The 21,731-nt window shown below is 35.0% G+C and overlaps 1 protein-coding gene across 3 annotated transcripts in view; it reads left to right on the plus strand.

Moving 5' to 3' along the window:
- The window catches only part of ABCA6 (ATP binding cassette subfamily A member 6), a 59,445-nt gene that overhangs the window by 4,313 nt on the left and 33,401 nt on the right, over nucleotides 1–21,731 (plus strand). For all 3 annotated transcript variants that reach the window (XM_023511176.1, XM_012803112.2, XM_023511177.1), the window contains 14 exons: nucleotides 117–275; nucleotides 2,447–2,550; nucleotides 3,309–3,535; nucleotides 6,624–6,765; nucleotides 7,501–7,686; nucleotides 11,172–11,319; nucleotides 12,679–12,847; nucleotides 15,879–15,937; nucleotides 17,985–18,095; nucleotides 18,456–18,631; nucleotides 18,844–18,963; nucleotides 19,224–19,362; nucleotides 19,893–19,983; nucleotides 20,821–20,960. In XM_023511176.1, coding sequence (XP_023366944.1) covers nucleotides 117–275; nucleotides 2,447–2,550; nucleotides 3,309–3,535; nucleotides 6,624–6,765; nucleotides 7,501–7,686; nucleotides 11,172–11,319; nucleotides 12,679–12,847; nucleotides 15,879–15,937; nucleotides 17,985–18,095; nucleotides 18,456–18,631; nucleotides 18,844–18,963; nucleotides 19,224–19,362; nucleotides 19,893–19,983; nucleotides 20,821–20,960 — 1,971 coding nt within the window. The remainder of the gene's footprint in view (nucleotides 1–116; nucleotides 276–2,446; nucleotides 2,551–3,308; nucleotides 3,536–6,623; nucleotides 6,766–7,500; nucleotides 7,687–11,171; nucleotides 11,320–12,678; nucleotides 12,848–15,878; nucleotides 15,938–17,984; nucleotides 18,096–18,455; nucleotides 18,632–18,843; nucleotides 18,964–19,223; nucleotides 19,363–19,892; nucleotides 19,984–20,820; nucleotides 20,961–21,731) is intronic.

Below are 21,731 nucleotides of genomic sequence, written 5' to 3' on the forward strand. Positions count from 1 at the left end.
TCTAATGAAAAATACAAAAAAAAATACATACATGGTGGTGCAGTTGAATATCATATTTTGTTTTGGTGAAACTCTGTAACAACTTTCAATGTCTATTTTTGCTTTATATTTCATAGAAAAAAGTGTCATTGGGGTACCAAGTGAAAAACATATGGATAAAATACTTGAAGAACATTATTATGCTGTGGGAATCATCTTTAATGACATTTTCTCTTACAAGTTAAAATTCATTCAGGGATATGAAATTCCATTTGTGAGCGAAGATTATCAATCAGGTGACTTTTGATATAAAATATCATTATGACATTTTAAATGTTTTCAACATAAAGAACAGGTGGGGATGGGCAACAGAGATGCTTTCAATGGCACGGGAGAAAGTAGACAGAGTACATTTTATTGCTGACCTTATTCCCAAGTCAATTATATGTTCCCACTACAGGATGACTCTCAAAAAAAGTAGAGTCATCCGAAATGTATTTCTTGAGCTCACAGGTGCATGTGTCAAAGGATGCAGGCGTGATCAGGACTGAGAGATCCCAGCCTCAGTTGAGATTCCAGTTCAGCGGGAAGGAAAGACACTGAACAATTAGCAAAAGTACAAGGAAAGTGTTGGCCAGGAGTTCCTAATAAATTGTGGGATTAGGAAAGTCCTACCGTTGGAAATAAGATTTAAACTGAGACCACGAAACCTTGTGAGAGAACTTGAGAAAAACAAAACAAAATAAAACTGGGGCTGGAAGAAATACCAGGTTTGAGGTGCTGGAAGCATCATGTTTCAGATGAAGGCCCAGAGGTGAGAAAAGACATTTGTTAGTAGATCTGGAAGAAGAGCAGTAACTCACTTACATGTGGCCTTCTGGATCCTTGCATGTGGCCTTTTGACTGAATCCAAATTTTACAGAACAAATCCTTTTAATAAAGACATTTGTTAACTTTGATTTGGTCAAAGGGCCGCCCATGGGGATCTGGTTGGCCACATGTGGGCTTCCCCTGGCTGTGGCATATTTCAAATGCCCCTAGGCAGTGAGTAGCCATTGGGGTGCTTTAATCAGGGCAAAGATATAGTTAGGTTTCTAAGCTTAAGAGAGCACTGTAGATATAGCCAAGAAAATAGATTGAACAGAGGTTTTGGAGAATGAAACGAAATCTATCAATGAGCTGATAGTGGCTTAGACCACAGAAGAGGCAGCTGAGTGGGAGAGAGCCCTAGGGATTAGAGCCACTTTAGGAAGTAGAATTGATGTGACTAATAAAACTGGTTCTTCACCTTCTGTTCACTAACTGCCTACTATGTGCTCTGTACTGTTCTTGGTCCTGGGGATTGAAGTGAATAAACCACACAGCCTGCTTGCAGGTACCATTTTTTGCCAAGGACAGGGGATGGGGAAAACAATATCTTGAACACAGTAAAATATAGCAGAGATATTAGATAATTTATTTATGGTGTTTAGAAAGGTCTTCCATGATGAAGTTTATTTGTGAGAAGAGATAAAAATAAAGGGAAAGAGTGAGTCATGTATGCAGAGGGATAGGATTCAAGTTCGAGAAAAGTCCTGCTGGGATGCATTTAGCATTTTGAGGTACAGCAAGGAGTCTGTTGTGGTTGGAGCAGAGTGTTTGCTTTGTCTTTTTATTTTCTAAGACCTTTCTTTCTTTCTTTCCTTCCTTCCTTCCTTCCTTCCTTCCTTCCTTCCTTCCTTCCTTCCTTCCTTCCTTCTTTCTGATAGAGTCTCACTTTGTTGCCCTCTGTAGAGTACTGTAGCGTCACAGCTTGGGCTTAAGTTTTCCTTTTTGCTCAGGGACTGCAGGTACCCACCACAATCCCCAACTACTTTTTAGAGATGGGGTCTTACTTTTGCTCAGGCTGGTCTTGAACACCTGAGCTCCAGCAAGCCACCAGCCTCAGCATCCTAAAGTGCTGGGATTGCAGGTGTGAGCCATGGCACCCAGCCTTTCTAAGACTTTCTAAGTACACTGTGGTCTGTGCAAATAAAATCATGTTGTAAAGAATTTTCATTAATTTGCTTTCTTTTTCTGTGTAGTTAAAAGTTCCAACTAGTAAGCCAGGCACTTATGCCTGAAGCTTATGCCGGAAATCCTAGCACCCCAGGAGGCCCAGATGGGCGGATTACTTGAACTCAGGAGTTCAAGAACAGCCTGAGCACCTTAGCCGGGCATTGTGGCGGGCACCTGTAGTCCCAGCTACTCAGGAGGGTGAGGCAAGAGGATTGCTTGAGCTCAAGAGTTTGAGGTTGCTGTGAGAGGTGATGCTATAGCTCTCTACCCAGGGTGACAGAGGTAGACTCTGTCTCTAAAAATAAAATAAAATAAAAAGTTCTTACTGCTGGTGTCTCCTGTAGTTTGTTTTCTCCTGGATTCTCATTCATGTTCCCCAACTACCCTCACCCATAGTGTTGGTGTTGCTTTTCTTTGTTTCTTTTTACAGTTCCTTGCTGGGTGGGATATGAAGAGTTTAGCTGTATGTTGAACTTATACTGGACTAGAGGATTCATTACTCTGCAAACTGCCATTAACGCTGCTATCATAGAAGTAAGTGCTTCATTGACAAGTTCTAGTAATTAATGGTTTTGATGAAAGATGATTGTTTCAGTTTATTTGTGCTGCTATGACACAATATCTGAGGCTGGGTGATATATAAAGAACAGAAATGTTGTTGCTCACAGTTCTGGAGACTCAGTATAAGATCAAGGTGCTGGCAGGTTTGGAGCCTGGTGAAGGCCTGTTGCTCATATAAGGCACTATGTGTCTTCACATGTGGACAAGCAGAAAGGCATGAAGGTCCTCAGCCAGTTCCCTCCAGCCTTGTTAGAAGGCAGTAACCCATGCACGTGGACTTCACCCTCACGACTGAACCACCTCGCAGAAGGCCCCATTCCCTAACACCACTACAATGGGGATTAAGTTTCAACATGAATTTTAGAGGGAGCATCTTCAAACCACAGCCATGGCATATACTCAGGATTTCTTATGATTATACGTATGATAATGAAACATTAATTCAATGATCGTATAATGAAGCAGGTATCCAGGAAAAGAAATTGCTTATTGATTTTTACACTTCAAACCAATTTTGAAGTGGTTATAGAAACACAGGAAACTATAGAAATAATGTACAGGGAGGTCATGTTTTCATCATCCAGTTCCCCTCACTGACAACATCTTGCATAACTGTCAGACAAAAATAAAACTCAGAAAATTGACATTTGTAAAAATCTACAGAGTTTATTCTGATTTTGCCAGTTTCTATTCTCGGAATAATGATGACATTTGTTTAAATTCTTCTCTAGGTCACAACAAATCACTCTGTGATCGAGAACTTGATGTCAGTTACTGCCAGAACTATGAAGACATTAGCTTTTGTTTATAGAGATGTTGTTCAAGATGAATTATTTGTTTTATTCTGCTTGCTTTATTTTTGCCCACTTATATATTTTGTATCACTCAATGTTACAAAAGAAAGAAAAAAGTATAAGAATTTGATGAAAGTGATGGGTCTACAAGATTCAGCCTTCTGGTAAGTGAATAATTCAAGTTGTACAAATTAGTAAACAGGAAAATTAAGAAGCAACGAGAAAATGTTATTGTTTCAAAACATTATGGTTTAAATTTGAAGCATTGGCTGCTGTTTCTTTTGTGCATTGTTAAGTTTTGCTAGGCAAAATAGTGATTATGATTTGTTGAGCACTTACCGATCACCTAGTTTATAAGCAAAGAAAATGAAGGCAAGAGAGCGTAAGTTGGGATTCCAGCCAAGGTTCTCTGATAGAAGGCTCTCACTGGGTTGGCCTACAGTTAAACATTTGATTTTTTCACCCTTCCTCATTTTGAAGTAAGTATAATCCCATAAAAGCTAACTTATGTTCAAGGGCTTGGCTACCAGGCATATATTTTTTGGAGCAGTTAAATACAGTTTGGTGGAGTTAAATGTTAAAAGTTAAAACAAATAATTAAGGAGTAGAAATAAAGACCTACCAAGATAATAAATAGGTAAGTAGCAGAAACCCAAATCATACAATCTCTAAGCTTACAAGAGGTCAAAGCAGAGAGTTCTACAGGACTATCAGTGACAAAATCCATACTGTCTAGGAAAAAGAAAAATAATTGTTTATTTTATCATCGAATCAAGAAAACATTCCTTATGGATGGAGACCTACATGGAATATTTAAGTAATTATTTACTAAACAATTTTTTGTATTTCATGTGTTCCCTGAAATAAAATTATGGTTTAGAAAAGTTTTACTCTTCTATAAAATATTTTTTATTAACAGAAAATTTTAATTCTATTATATACACACATAAATTGTAAAATAGAAAAAGAGGAAACTGTGTCTTAAAATAGAAAAGAGAGAAGGAAAACTTTTGCAGTGAAACTTACGGAAATACAAAAGAATGGACTTAGAGCCACCCACAGAGTCTCTTAGGAGGGAACTTTGTAAAAGGGGCCCATGTCCCTGCAGTTACCCAAGATAAGGGTAGCAGGAGTCAGCCCTATATTAGAGTTAGAAAAGCATTGGAAATTTGGGTGTGAATTAATTCTTAGGATAAATGATTCATAGTATGCTTGTGACCTAAAACTAAGAAAAACGAATTCACATATGCATACTTAAAACTAAGAGGGAGAAAGGCTCTGAAATGTTTCTACTAAGTGCAGGATATCGAGTGGAAATACATTTTATGATAATTCTTTTAATAATGTAGTAAATGTGAAGTATAATCAGTATTTATTCTTTAAGTGGGATGTCTGAATTCTTTTGCTTTTAGAAAGGTTTTTTTTCAACATCTTCCTCAGGTTTCTTTTTTCTAAGTCATGGTAATTTCTAGGTAATTTCTTTATTTGTAATTATCCTACCCCATGGTCTCTGAATTCCTGGCAAAAGTAGCTCTCTTTCTGTATTCAGGATATGGGTTCTGAAGATTGTGGTGTGCTTTTCAAAAATGCTGATGTGTCCAACACAGGCTGAATCATTTTAATGGCATGACCTTTCAAAGGAAGTCGAATAAGCAGTCAACCCAGCAGAAACATGTTCTTCTGGGACATGTTGATGCAAAGTCTTGGCTGTAATATTTTTGCTATATTCTTCAGCTGTTGAATTATTAGTTTGTTAGGCAATTTTAAGTAGAGGAAAGAGCTCTGGACAGAGAGAAGACCTGCAGCTTCCTCTGAGCATTGAGATTGATTTATTTAGTGTCCTTAACTCATTAACTAACGGCAGGCAGTGCAGTTTCCTTATCTGTAAAATGAGAATCTTGGGATAAGATACTCTGTAGTCTTCTTAGATCTAAGATGGAGTACTGTTTCTTAAAAATGACTTCACAGCCTTAAAGAAAGACGGAGACTTTACCTCTTTCATGTTTACATAAATGGAGCTGGAACATATTCTTCTTAGCAAAGTATCTCAAGAATGAAAGGAAAACTATCCAGTGTACTCAGCCCTACTATGATAGCCCAAGATGAAGGGGAAAGGAGAGAGGGAGATGAGGGAAGGATGCATGGAGGGAGAGTAATTGGTGGGACCACACCTATGGTGCATCTTACAAGGGTACATGTAAAACTTACTAAATGTAGAACATAAATGTCTTAACACAATAGCTAAGAAAATGCCATGAAGGCTATGTTAACCAGTTTGATGAAAATATTTCAAATTGTATATAAAACCAGCACATTGTACACCATAATTGCATTAAAGTCTACAGCTACAATTTAATAAAACAAAAAAAATGACTTCACAAAATGTCAGCACTAGCACATGTAAAGCAAAACATTGTGAACATTAAGAGATGCTTAATTTAACATATAATTTATGTTAGTTTAAGAAAAGAAATAAGGAATAAGGAGAATGAAGTGGGCTTAATGGAATTATAAAACATAGGCAATGCCTGCTGAGAGCTCCAAGAACGATATGCCCCCAATCTCTGTAGAAATCACTTGATTGGTCCTCAGCTGTTAAGTCTCCTTCCAGTTCTGCATTTAGGAGAATTTGGTGGTATCTAATAAAGCTGAGCATTCAGAATACTTACAGACATTTTTGTATATTTTCCTGAAATAGACAAGTACAAGAATGTTCTCAGCAACATTGTAATAGGAAAAAAAAATTGGGAACAACCTACATTTCCATGTGCAGGAGAATACTGGATCACGTGCATACAGTGAAATGTTACTCAACAATGTATATATTGCTCATGTTGACTGGTAAAGGAAATTAATACTGTTAATACTGTCTATACAGTGTTCATGCTGTGTATACAAATCAGGTTCACGTGTTGATGCTTAACTGGTAGGCACAGCACAGCCTGCCATTGTTTATAGTCACTTCACTGATACCTTCAAGGCACCTTTCCCATTGGTTGGTGCTCGTGTTCCGTATCCATCATCTCTGTGTACATATATAGCAAAGGTAATAAAAATTCATTGCAACTATGTGGAAGGAGAATTGTGATCAGAAAAGGGTGCACAGGGAGCATCTGCCCTACTATTAATATTATAGCTATTCATCTAGGAGTACAAGGGTAATCATTTACATCATTCGTTAGATGCTTTTGAATATTTTAAATATTTCATATTAAAGTTAACATAATTTAAATACCTTTTTGTCTGTATTAGGTTGTCCTGGGGTATAATCTATGCTGGCCTTTTCTTCGTTATTTCCATCATCATTGCAGTTATCATAACATCCACACAAATTATAATCATGGCTGGCTTCATGATCATATTCACGCTCTTTTTCTTATATGGCTTATCTTTGGTAAGTTTATTACTACTCTCTGTGCTTTATACTTCAGCTATATGTGCAAATATTAATCCCCTAGTATGTTACCCGAAGGACTACTTTCATGCACATGCTTAAGAAACTTTCTGTAGATTAAGAAAATGATGTACCCATATAAAATCAGACCTCCTTTATTTTTTTTTTGCAAAAACATCTGAATTAGGGAACTAATGCATCAAAAAGAAAAAATAATTTTGATGCAAAAATACCTATATCAAAGACTTTTCTAGGTGGCTGTCGAGGATGTTCTTGAGGGATGGACCTGTACTTTTCCCCTGAGGGTGCCCACACCTGGTAGCCAATCACAGTTCCTCTTCTCCTCTCATATTCTGCCTCCTCACTCCCCTCTTCCCTCTGCAGAAGGGCCTCTAATTTCTTCCTCCTTCTAGGGTGTTTTCTACAGAGAGTATGCGATGCCTCAGCTTAGGACTTTAATTCAGCTTTGTTAGATTTTTCCAAGTCTGGATTTCCACAATGTCCTCAGATCTTTTTCCAGCATTTTTCTCACTCTTTCCACAATAACAAAAGCCCAGCATTCAAGGAGGACAAATAAGGAAGTTGGGAGAAGGATGAATCATTATACCTTCATTTTTATCACTCTCACTGATGTATGTTAATGTTGTGATAAAAAGATGCTTATCTTATTGTGCGGCCCATGACTTGTGGTAAACTGAATGCGTATAAAACCTGACCATCCTCTCCCTCTTTCAGATAGCTCTTGTGTTCCTGGTGAACGTGCTGGTAAGGAAAGCTGTCCTCACCAGTTTGGTTGTGTTTCTCCTAACCCTCTTTTGGGGGGGTCTGGGATTCCCTGCAATATATAAACATCTTCCCTCATCTCTGGAATGGATTTTTAGTATCTGTAGTCCCTTTGCGTTTACCGCTGGAATGACTAAGGTAAGGGCACAGTTAATTGATTTGTTATAGAAATTACAAAGGAATTTGATAATTCCTGACTCTTCATAATCAACATTATCTTGGATAAGAGCTTTTATTCATAATAAATTTGTATTCTAAAGCTAAATTTGAAAATGTTAGTATGTTGTAGGAAAACTGTCATCTCACAAGAAAACTTATATTACAGAATCCTCCAGATTTTTACACACACACAGATATATGTATTATATAATCCTCCAGATTTTCACCACACACACACACGCACATATATATATATATACACACATACATAAACTTCAAAAAAAATACATTTTAAAACACACATATATATATATATTGTTTTGTTTTGTTTTGGGCCAGGGCTAGGCTTGAACCTGCCACCTCCAGCATATGGGGCTGGCGCCCTACTCCTTTGAGCTACAGGCGCTGCCCCACTCAGATATATTTTCAATGTGAAGTGTTTTCTTCTAGTTTTTTCTACATACAAACATTTACTTTTGTTTTCACTTCCCATAATGAAAACATCGTGTTAGCATATAAGTTTATTAAAAATTGTATTGATTTAAGTCCTTGTGTATAATATTTTACTTTATAAATTATGGCTCAAATATGAAAAACTTTCAAAACACAAATATACAGCTTAACAAATAATTATGAAGTAATCAAAATGCTTCTAAAGTGGATCGATAAATATAAATGTTGCCACCACGTCAAAGCTATTCTAACTACTACTTCATTGTAAAAGTAAAGTTTTTATGATAATCACTCTCTTGCACTTCATTGCCATGTAAGTACGTGTTCTAAATACAAGTTTTTAGTTTTGTCTATTTTCAACTTTATATAAATGGTAGTGTACAAAATGTGTTTTTTAAAAAATGGCTTTTTTACTCCAAATTATGTTTTTAGGTGGCAGCTTAGCTTTGTGTGTACCTGTAGTGTAGGCTTATATAGTATTGTACTGTGTGAATGCACTGTCAATTTTCTTACTGATAGATGACAACAATTTTTCATTTTTGACTATTTTTAATGAAGATGCTACAAATATTCTTATACATATTTCCACATGAATATGGGCATTCATTTTGGAGTTTAGAGTAGATGGTATACAAATCTTGGAGTCTAGAGTATACAAATATTAATCTAAGTAACTACCACCAAATATTTTTCGAAAGTGGTTTCATCAACTTACTCTGAATTAGTTTTTCTAAAACTTCACCAACACTTGGTATTGCTAGTCTTTTAAATTTTAGCCACTCTGATAAATGGGTTGTGACATCCTGTTGAGGTGTTAATTTGCATTTTTCTGATTATTGGTAAAGTGGAATACTGTTTCATATGCTTAGTGGCTTTTTTGATTTTCTCTTTTGCAAATTGCCTATTCTAGTCTTTTGCCCATTTTTCACTGATTTTCCCTTTTTTTGATACTGCTTTGTAAGTAAGCATTCTTTATAAATGCTAGATATCAGACATTTTTCAGTTATTTGTTGCCAGCTTTTTGACTGTCTTAATGGTTCTTTTGATAAAGAGAGGTTCACAATTTTAATAAAGTATAATTTTTCAAGTTTTTCTTTTGTGTAGAATGTTTTTGTCTCAATACAAGAAATTATTGCCTGCCCTACACCAAGCTTATAATGATGTTCTCCTACTTTTTTCCCTAGAATTTTAATTGATTTATCTTTTACATTTAGATGTAAAATCTTTTTCAAAATAAGCTCTGTGTATGTCTAGGTAGAAGAAGTATATAAATATTTAGTTGCATCAGCTCCATTTATCAAAAAGGTCAGCCTTTCCTCCAGTAAACTGTGGTATTTTATCATAACTCAACCAATCACGTCCTGGCTCATACATCTGTCCTTGCACTGTGGCCACATCATCTTCATTGTTTTGCTTTATAATATGCCTTCATATTTGGTAAAACAATCTTACCACTTCATTCTCTTTTTCAAGAGAGTCTTGTCTACGTGAGTTTCTTTGCAGAGATGTAATTTTTAGAGTTAGCTGATCAAGTTATGTGCTCACACACCGACGCATGTACAAAACCATTAAGATTTTGATGCAGCTGAATTTTTCAATTTAGTTTGAGGAAAATTGATATCATTTTTGGCCATGAACATAATGCACCTTTCCATTCATTAGGTCATCTTCAATTTTCCTTAATAATGTTTTAGTTTTCAGTGCAGAAGTCTTGCAAATTTTTGTTTGATTTCTTCTACAGCTTTGATATTTTTAGTTTTATTCTAAATAACCTCTGTGCTTAAATTCTTATTTCTAAATGTTTATTAACATAGATGCATTATACCCAGTATTCTTACTATATTCTTTATTAACGGGAATATTTTTCCTGGGTTTCATACTGGAGTTAAGTGTAATCATGTCTATGAATATAATAGCTTATTTTCTTCCCCTCTGCAGTCCTTATGCTTTTAAGTTATTTTTCTGGCCTTACCAGAAGGGTTCTGGTTCTGACTAGAAGGTCAGAACTTCTAGTACAAGACTGAATAGAAATGTAGGCAAAGGAAAAGCCTTCAACATTTTGCCTTGAAGATGTCACTTGTTCTTGTTTTTGATGCATCTAATTAATTCTCCATATTAAGGAAGATATATGTCTCGTTAGCTTGTGAAGAGATTTCCTTTATCATGGATTTTGAATCTTCTGAAATGCTTTCTCTGCATCATTAGATGGTTCATATTATTTTTCCCTTTAATCTGTTTGATAGTGAATTACATTGATTGGTTTTCATACGTTGACCCAGTTTTGCATTCCTAGGATAAACTCAACTTTGTCGTGAAGTTGTTAACATTTACATGCAGATGGAGAAGTTGTACAGTGTGTAAGGGTGAGGAAGCAGACCTGAGGGAGACTTTCTGTGTTCTGATTCCAGTTATGCTACTTCTCTCTCTGTGATTCTGACTTTGGCTGGTTCAGTATATGACTTTATAGTACCTCAATTTCATCATAGTTAAATGCAGATAAAAATCATAAGACCTATCCCATAGGGCAGTGATGAAGATTAAGTTTAATAATTCCTAGAACATAGTACCTGTTATTAAATGGAAAAATTATAAATACAGACCTTATTTGCAATAACAACTAGAAAAGGAAATAAGTTCACTTATTACCCTAATTAGGTGCTTTAGCTTTAAATGATTTCTCATATTCTTTCTAAAACTTATATTTCCTTTGTTGCATAGAATAGATATCGCATAATATTGTTATGTTTTTATGAAAATAAGCAAATTTGTTACAATTAAATTCTTATACTTAAAGTGTTATATTTTAAAATAAATGTCGACTTCTAATATTTGTTTGATCACTGTGAAATGGAAATAGTTTTACTAATGTCTAATCTTATTTACATATTTCACTGGTAACTAATAAGGGCTTCTTGAAAAAGCTAGTTAATAAATTAATAATTCTTGCTGCTATGCCAAATTAATTATTCATTTAACTTAAACATTTATTATTATTTTTGTTTGAATCTTAGGTCACCCAAATGGATCATAATGTGAGTGGCGAAATTTTTCCTGACTCTTCGGGAGCCTCAAATACAATGATAGCAACTGTTTTCATATTGGCTTTGGATGGGCTCCTCTACTTTCTATTAACATTATACTTTGACAAAAATCTATCTTGTAAGCAGTATTGGATTTTTCTTTGACCTCTATAGTTATTTATAACATCAAATATGGTTTTAAGGTTATATGAATATATTTAAAAAATGAAGAATAAATCTTTTTCAACTCAGACTCAATAAGTTCTTTCTTTCTACTTCATAGTTTTAATGGCCCAAGAGAATTTTTATGTAAAAACAATTATTCTTCTGATTTTAATATAACATTTTAATTATACAGGGTGGCTACAAAGTTCATAGGCAATTTGCTATGTTAAACTATTTTAAATTGCACATGAACTTTATGGCCACTCTGTATAATAATGATAATTATAATACATAGGATAATTATGTAGTAATTAAATAATGCAGCAATTTCAAAACGTAACATCATTTAATTACTATATTACTTTCCCCATGTTTTTAAAGAGTGACACTTAGGATTTATATCAGAATAATATGAAATAAATTTGGTCTAAGGCCATTGTACCATGGAAGTGCTTCCTAATAAATGTTTACTTTGAATTATTATTATTATTATCAATTTTGTAATATATTGTTCATATTTACAGAAATGCATTAATTGCACAGTTGATTATCTTGCAAAACCCCCCAAATTTCACAGAAGTCCAAAATTTCTTCACACATGCTAGAATCAGAATGCCTTTTTCCTTGTACAATCTTATTTATCCTCTTATTTTATATGTTCCTTCCACTTTGAGTATATTTAAGGTTGTCATATATTGCTATGTATTTGCTTTTATGTATTCCTGTCTTCCTACTTCATATGACTTAGAGCTGTGGGCCCTTAATAAATAAATACTACTTTGTCTTTTTAGAATTTGAAAAGAATTTCATTGAAAATAGACCATAAATTTATCCTGGAAAAATGTTATTTCCCCATGTATTTTTCATTCACATATCTCCACATGAATATATGTATTTCAGTATTACATCCAGTGGGATATCATGGTCAAATTATTTAAGTTTGAAGAACACGTCTATAATTATTTTTATGTGCTATATTAAGTCTTTGGTTTTTCCCAAATATTTGATTTCCGTCATTCTTCCAATGCCTTTTAGATCATATTGATTTAAACCTTTGATTTATATCCTGTTTAAAGTTCTGTTACATTGTTTAACTTTTACAATATGTTATTTCCTTTGAATTTTCTTTGTTTACTTCATTTCCAAGTTTCCTTCTCAATAATAACTAGGATGTTAGAAGGAAAAGAATTTTTCTAGGTAGGACATTAGAAGAAAAATAAATTTTCTAAGAGGCTTGAAAGTGTAAGCCATTCTGCATTGTTGTGAGCAAGCCTTCTTTGTTCACTGTTTTAATATTACTGATCTGATATTGTGTTGCCTCTTGATTAACTAGGTGAAAGTGAGCGCCGCTGTGCTCCATTATTTTTCCTGAATTCCTCGTCTTGTTTTCACCACCAAAGGACTGACAATAAGGTCATTGAGAAAGAAGTAGATCCTGAGCTTCCCTCTGATGATTATTTTGAGCCAGTAGCACCTGAATTTCGAGGAAAAGAAGCCATCAGGTACATCTCACATACAGTTATGCTAATCTGTGAGTGCAAGGGTAAGGAATTATTAGGCAACAGCAGCAAGAAAAGAGATTGGTTTTTGTCAACATCACCTGAACTGTTCCATTGCCATCACCACCAACTTCTGTTACTTCATAGGAAACTTCTCCTTAGCAGCTCTAGGTGATGCTACTTGTTGTAATTTATTTTGTCTCCTGTCCCCCACCTCTGTTTAAAACTTCTTCTCATTCTCTGAACTCCTTCCTCCATGGTTTCATCTGGTTTATATGGTATGGCAAAAAAAGTAAGAAATTTGGAATCAAAAATTTGTAAATTCTAATATACACTTGTCTCTCTCTTGATGTGTAATCCTGGAAGAACAAGCAAGTGTTCCAGTGTGTCAGTGTCTCCCGTGAAACAAGAGTAACATTCACTTTGTAGGGTTCTTATGGGATTTGGTGTAACGGGGTCGTATGAGGAACACTTAGAATATCTATGCTCTCAACCCCTCCCTACCTCCACTGATTCTAACTCAGTAGATTTATGATTGAGCCCAGGCATCTGTGGATTTTAAAGAGCTTTGTAGATTTTTCTACAAAATTTGCAACAAAGTTAAAAAAACCATTTACTTGTTTAGCAGATGTTTTTGCTATGTATCAGCCATATGCCTAATTTTCACAAAAACCCCACGAGGTAGATACTTTTATTTTCCCCACTTTATAAATGAGAAAAGTGAAGTGCTGGAAGGTCAAGTTTCTTGCCCAGTGTCATGTGACTCATAAATAGGGAGCCAAGATTGGGGTCCAGACAGCCTGGCTCTCGAGTCTGTGATCTTTTACATCTGGATAATGTGGTCAGGATAGGGTAGAGCTATTAACTAGGCGTTACGTTGTCAAAGGCATATCAAATACCCTAGTTTAGGGAAATTGAGGGAGAGACATTATTTTTCTTTAAAAAATTATAAGTTATGGGCAGTGCCTGTGGCTCAAAGGAGTAGGGCACTGGCCTCATATGCCAGAGGTGGCGGGTTCAAACCCGCCCTGGCCAAAAAAAAAAAAAAAAAAAATTATAAGTTATAAATAAATTTAGGCTTTCAAGTTAACATATTCACCACCCAGGTTAAACACATGTAAAGGTAATTATAATATTTGCTTTACCTTTTTGATGAATATACATATATGTTTGTCTAGAGCCCCCTGTATTATTTTTTTCCCCTCAGCAGAATTGATCTTCATAATGGATTTGGCATTGACACTCCACCTACATCTTTACATAGTAGACCATGTGCTTACAGCCCTAAACAATGCCTGCTACAGCTGTGTGTGTTCTAAAAATAATCTATCAATGGTATCAAATTGTACTTATGTTTTTCCAGATGGCTTTTACACTAAACATGTGCTTTTTGAGAAGATTTCATAGTGATAACTATAAGCTAATGCATTAATTTTAACTTTTATAATATTCTAAGATACGAATCTACCATTTTCATTTATCTTTCTCACACTGAAGAATATTATGGTTGTATCTATGTATGTATTTATTTATTTGCTCTTACAATGTTTCAGTGTATATTCTTTAAGAATAAGGCAGATTATATATACACATACATATATGTATATGATGGAATATATAAAGGTGGATTTGTGTATATATATGTGTGTGTGCGTGGGAATGTCTGAGTGCATGCATTCACATGCATTTGTGTATGGCACACCCGACAGAAAAGACAAGGACCTCTAAGCTTTGTGCAAGATGTAAGAGGTGGTTTGGTGGTTCTTACACATAAAATATGAGACAGAAGATGCTGCAAGATGTCACAGGACAGACTTCATGTACAAAATAGCCTTGACTTTCTCTTTGAGGCTGATAAGGAAATCCTGAAGAATATTAAGGAGTGAATAAAATGGTTTTTAAAATAACAGTTTAAAATGGTTTTTAAAATGGAAGAAAGATTCTAGGGGAATAAACCAGAAGTAGGTGAAATGATTAGAGGCAATACCCAAAAGGAGAATTAGTGAAGAACTTAAGAAGGTTCTGGGACCATTAACTCCCATTTGGAGTTAAATTTTATAAGAAATGAAAACTGATTGAATGGGTAATGTGTCTGAGTAAGAATTAAGAAGAGAATAATTGAGTGTCAATCAATTAATATGAATTCAAAGTGAATCTTCGAGGGACATCCCCAGGCCTCTGTTCCCTTTGGAATTCTAATGTGTGTTCGTTTGCTAGCAACTGATTTAGAGGGGGTGTGTGTGTGTTGGGGGGAGAGCTTGAACCAAACAATCTAGCCAGCAACACATTAACTGTGTGAGTTAGTGAAAAGTGTGGGGTCAAGATAGGTTAGTGGTGAAGCCATGAGACCCAATGAGGCAACTCATTGACAAGAGTCTAGAATAGAAAGAAAACCAATTAGGAGGGATGCAGACACCTTTAACAAAGAGGAAGTCATCTACAGTGACTCAGAATCCAGTAAGTAAGGGTCTTTGCTGCATTTGGTGATTAGGAGGTCACTTATGATTTCAGTAGGAAGAGGTCCACGGGAGTGGTGAGTTCAGAAATCAGAGTGTGATTGAAGGCAAAAGAAAGGGAAGGATGAAAAAATGACAAGTTTACATTTTTAAGAATTTTATAAAATAAAGGGATGAGAGAAATTTGTTCATATTTGAAGCAGAGTTAGAAACCAGAGAGGACATGATATAAGACATGGGTCAAGACTAGGAAGGAAATGAAATGATGGTTGAAAACTTTAGGTAACTGAGCTGATCTAGAATAGGACTAAAGAACCAACCCTCCTAAGGCTATAGGAAGAAAATGAGGATAATAATGGCACATTCCACTTTTCTAGGCAAAATACTAATAGTCCAATTGTGACTTTCTAGAGAGACTCTTTTATTTTCTATCTCAAGGGAAATTACCAACCAAAATCAGTCTTTGCCTTTTTGAATAAACTGGTTCTGCGATCTCATTTCACATAAAATTGTTGGCTGCGTCTATCTCTGACTGGGGTTATTCATAACTTGTGCAATTCTTTCTTTTGTTATTTCAGAATCAGAAATGTTAAAAAAGAATATAAAGGAAAATCTGGAAAAGTGGAAGCATTGAAAGGTAAAGAAAAACATTTTATTTTTTAATTTATTCTTATTTCTTTCTCACAGAAAAGTGGAAATAATTCAGTGTGGAAAATTTGAAAATGTAGCTAAGCAGAAAAGAAAGAATACAAACAATCTAACTCTAACACCTGGACATTAATCATGTTAAGAATTTGTTGTAAGATTCTTCCAGGTATTTCATAGATCTATAAATTTGCAAAAATGGGATCTTATAAAGAAAACTATAATTTCACTTCATTTTTAAAGATAAATATGCTATAAACATTATTTTATACAGTCTCACTCTGAAGAAAGAACACCTAGACTTGGTTTCTGGTAATTTTTTAGAGTAGTCAGGGAATTTATATAATTCATATGTACCAGTGAGATTAACGAAAATGAGATGAGCAAAACCATTGACTATGAATTCAATTTCACAAGTTAATATCTTATGGCAAACATGGTCTGTAACTTTAAATAAACAAACGTATTTTGATACTAAATTGTCTAATAAATATGGTTTTCTATAGCAGAAACTTAAGCAAACATCAAAGTGAGCAGCTACATTTCACAGAGGACAGCTTACTTTTATTAAAAATATTTTTTAGGAGGAAAAGTATTAATTTTTACAAGAGACAGAAGCTTAAAAGCTGTTAAAGAAAGGCCTTGAACCTGCTACAGGTCGAAAGTTCTCTGTCCATTGTGTTGATCTTGTATTTATTTTCTAATAAATGTAACATCTTTCAAATCAATCTTATTTCTTCCTTTGAGATTAGGTCTTTGAGAATTTAGTGTATGTGTGTAGTTTTTCTCATCAGATGCCATTTAGATCCATGATTTCTTTTTTTAATTTAAGCTCAGGTTGCATTTAAGTGATTTTAAAGTTATAATTTAAATTTTCCAAGCACATTATGAGCTACTTTTGTATTCATAAAATTTCTTTTTTTTCGAACTTCAACTTCTTTAAGAATTTCTTCCATTTTTTAAAAGAAGCAGCATATGTAAAACTAAAAGCATTGGACATCAATGCATAAAATACGTATGAATTGGAACTGGGTGGGAAGTAGTGAGGAATGATGGGTTCTCTCAGCCTTCCCTTCCTTATGTAGCTGATCCCCATGGCAACTCTGCAACACTTTTGGGGGCACACTTTCGAAACCCCCTATTTACAGCTTATTTCTCAGGTGCTACATACCTTTCCATCATATAGATCCCATGATGAACTTAGTTAACACATTAGTGTATGAAATTCAGTTTGTTTCCAATTATTCACCGTCATAAAAAATACCAGAATGAATATTCTTGTTCAGTTTTTGTAAATGTCATTATTTCCTGAATATAAATTTTTTAGAATCAGAGTTGTTCAAAGAAATCATATTTTTAAGATTCTCGATTCATATTTGGAATCATTTCTCTCCAAGATTATAATAATTCATACTCCCACAAGCAATGTATAATTAATATGAATAACAACAAAAATAGTAATAAACACTTAAAGTTCATCGAGGACTCTGTGTGTGCTGGCTGAGAACGCTGCTGCGTGAGTTACATGAACTTGTTTCACTTAATCCTATTAGAAGTATTTTAACATCTCTCTCTCTCTTTATGGTTGAGGAAACTGGGGCTTACGTTTCATTTTTCCAGTTAATATGGGTCACTTCCAGGATAGCCAGAATCACTTTTCTTTTACTCTTGAAAACATCCTATACTTTCCATTAACAAAACAATGGAAATTAAAATGATCCCAGTATTATTAATTAGATAATCTTTTTGATGAATTTGAAAGATCACTCTATTAATCTTTATTTTTATGCTTACATTGGTCCATGTTAGACTTCCATTCTATTCCATTGATCACTGTATCCTCCACCAGTCATGTATTATTTTAATTATTATAGTTCAGCAATGTATTATTTTGGCAATTAAGAAAATGTTGAACATTGTGTATTTTAAGCTGTTTAAACAATGAGAAATATATGTCTAAATAGTTTTATTCCATGTTTTGGACAAACCCTATCAAATGCCCTCCTATTTATAATTTTAACATTTTATTTAAAAAACAGATTTGCTATTTGACATATATGAAGGTCAAATCACAGCAATACTGGGCCACAGTGGAGCTGGCAAAACTTCACTGCTAAATATTCTGAATGGATTATCTGTTCCAACAGAAGGTAAGCAAAAAGAAAGTTCTTCACAGCAAGATAACTGGTAATAGAATAAGGTCATAGGTATGCCCGTATCATTATACACTTGATGGTTTAATGTTTATTTCATGCTGTTTCCCAGAACTATGTGATTTTGAATGTATTTTGTATTTTTTCACCGTTTATAAAAATAGCCATCTTTATTCTATTGTGTAATATTTTTATAAATATATACATTGTCAAAAATAATTAGGATGATTGTTAATAAATTATGAAGTCATCATTTCAGATATTTGTAAATATATACCAATTTTTTTTATTGAGATCCATGAATATTAATAAAATGTCTTATCTTGCCAATATGAATTTTTTAACTTCTATTCTTAGGATCAGTTACTATCTACAATAAAAATCTCTCTGAAATGCAAGACTTGAAGGAAATCAGAAAGATCATTGGTATTTGTCCTCAATTCAATATTCAATTTGACGTTCTCACTGTGAAGGAAAACCTCAGCCTGTTTGCTAAAATAAAGGGGATTCACTCACAAGAAGTGGAACAAGAGGTTAGATGGGCATGCCGCCGGGTCCACTAACTACCAACCATTAACCAACTTAAATCATAACCACCTAGTTTCCTTCAATGATTCGTGCCCTGTTGTGAATAATATTTGGGCAAAGAAGTCCCATAAAAAGTGTCCACTGTTTTACTGGCAGTTAAAATAGTATACTATGAATTGTTTGGATTTTGAGCCTGGTATATTTTTTCATACAATAGGTACAACGAATTTTGTTGGAATTGGATATGCAAAACATTCAAGATAAAGTGACTGAACATTTAAGTGAAGGACAGAAAAGAAAGCTGACCTTTGGGATTGCCATTTTAGGAGATCCTCAGGTAAATGAGATTATTTCCAGGGAGGAAAGCAGATAGAAGGTCCCTAAAACATCAAGTTCTCTTGCTACTAAAATGGTAGAGCTTCTGTTGTAATGTTATCAAGAGAGAACCTGTTAGGTTTAACTCTAAATATAAGTATACTGGAGACAATAGCTGGATGCTTACTATTTTGGGGGACGTTTAAGTTGTTTTTCGTGCCATCATGTGGAAACAGTTAACCCAGAAGAGAGACATAATTTATGTATCTTTGTTCTCTGCAGGTTTTGCTCTTAGATGAACCGACTACTGGATTGGATCCCTTTTCCAGGCATCAAGTGTGGAGCTTCCTGAAGGAACGCAGAGCAAATCGCGTCATCCTCTTCAGTACCCAGTTCATGGATGAGGCTGACATTCTGGCTGGTAATTCTTGGTTTTATCTCAGGATTTGAGAGATTTAGAAGTCATGTTTATTCCAGTATAACAGCCCTATCCTCATTCCCTGGTGTGCTATATTCTATAGCAGTCTAGGAGGTGAACAGCAGGAGTTGAGTTCCAACGTGGAATTCCTGCCTGGGTTGTACCATTGCTAGGTTGTGACCACTACTGAAAAACTGTGATTACTTTTTCAGGTCAGCTGTCACTTAATTTAAGCATTCAAATCTTTAGCATATATTTGGTTGAAGAATAGTCACTCATACTCTAGTGAGAGTGCAGCATAGCCCTGTAATCTTGATGCTTTTGTTCAGGATGTACTGGAGAGTACAAACATAGACTCGTGTTCATGAGCTTATTTTGAATGCATCAGTTTTAACCTGTGTTTCCGATTTTAAAATGCACCTTGCCTGTAGTTTACATCCGTGGAATTCTGAGCTTTGGCTCCCCATTGTTATTTTCTAGAATGGGAAGACATGACTCCTAATATCTTTTCTCATGTGTTTCTATTTACTCAGATAGAAAAGTGATCATGTCCAATGGGAGATTGAAGTGTGCAGGATCTTCTAGTTTTTTGAAGAGAAAGTGGGGTCTTGGATATCACTTGAGGTAAAAAGACTTTGGGGCTAGATTGGATATATGTGTTTTCAAAACTTGAATATCAAAAATGTGGACAGTCATGAAAGAGAACAGGCTTTTTGCTTCATCTTGGTCATACTGGACTGATCAGGGTTTTCTGATGTTTCTGCCTTCTCCAATCTTATTAATGTTAATAGTGGCCAACATCTCAGTATTACAAACCAAGGCTGGCTGCCGACAGCAGGAATACTACGTCGTGGACCATTTTTCCAGGGAGCTGTTCTGTGTAGCCTAAACATCAACTTTCTCCCCACACTCCACTTTCCTCAGTTGATCCATATAATTCTGTTTTTATACTTTCATAGGGCACGAAACAAATCATTTCAGAAACTGGTATCAATAGGGAATAAATTTGGGGGCAGAGTGGTGGCAACTGTGTCTGATGAGAAAGCATATATCCAGCCCAAAAGAGTTTTTAAAAATAAAGTCTATGGCCAAACAAAACCTGGATATGGGCCATATTTTCCTAATAGCTGCTAATTTCTGATAGCTACGTGGTCTGGTATAATCACTTTCTCTAAGAGGTACTTTCTGTCTCTGTGTTCTCACCTCCATTTATCATCCTACTTAGTATATAACTTCAAGTTTATTATATATTCATTACATCTGTAGTTTGAGTTTATACATCTATGTATTGACCCTAAGATTTTTAAACTGATGGATCATCATTAATGTTATTATTTACTAATTTTGTTAGTTCCACAAAGCCATGGAAAGTATTGCTCAATGGCTAGAAATTTGGTAAGAGTTCTTTTGGGGTAGCAGTGGAGAACCTGCAAATGACTTGTCTTTTCTTTTAAATGTTAGCTTGTATAGGAATGAAACATGTGATCCAGAACAAATAACATCCCTCATTAATCATCATGTCCCTGATGCTAAATTAAAAATGGAAAGCAAAGAAAGCCTTGTGTATATGTTGCCCTTGGAAAGGACAAATACATTTCCAGGTAACTTAAAATGATTACAATGGAATAAAATTTGGGAACAAATGTTTACATCATTATGAATATTATAATTTCCATTGTCTAATGAATTTGGATTTTGTTTTAGGTTTGGTCACCTGAGAAGCAGAGCTTGAGATGAGGGTTTGGGTACAGTTAATTTATTTGGTAATTGATTCCTATAAGCACCAGCAGATAATGGGGGCATGAGAGAGCTACAGGGGAAGCCAAGAAGTTTGGCCACGGTTACAGTGGTGGGCAATTGAGGTATAATGCCACTGGGGGAAAATAAATGAATAGGTAAGTAATTGGGGTCAGAGTGATGTCACTGGGAGGTGAGGAAGCTGCAGTGAGTGTTCTCTCTTTATCTGTGGTTAAGGGATTCTTCTAGGAGTATTAACTTTCTGACCAGTTAGGATTACTCTGAACAGGAGCTTTGCAATCTTATGAGGCCAGATAAAAGATCTCAGGTAGATGTTTTTAATATGCAGATTCACTGTGTATAGGTGAGTGTTAAAAAGATTTGGTGGGATATTTTTATCCTGTACAATAGTCTTCCCTTCTCTGTGAAGCACACATGGCTCCAAAACTCTCAGTTCATGCCTGAAGCTGTGGGTAGTGCAAGACCCAAGTGCCATCAGTCGGAACACATGTCATGCATTCTACCCCCAAATTTAAAGTCTTTTCCATTTTAACTAAGCACTTACAATGCACTGATCCAGTCTGAGGTGTAACAGCAAAGTAAGCTCGAATTTCTTTTGCCTTCTTCCCAATTTC

The sequence above is a fragment of the Otolemur garnettii genome, unplaced genomic scaffold, assembly GCF_000181295.1.
Source record: "Otolemur garnettii isolate 467f Iridium unplaced genomic scaffold, OtoGar3 scaffold00018, whole genome shotgun sequence".
In the NCBI taxonomy this organism is placed as follows: domain Eukaryota; kingdom Metazoa; phylum Chordata; class Mammalia; order Primates; family Galagidae; genus Otolemur; species Otolemur garnettii.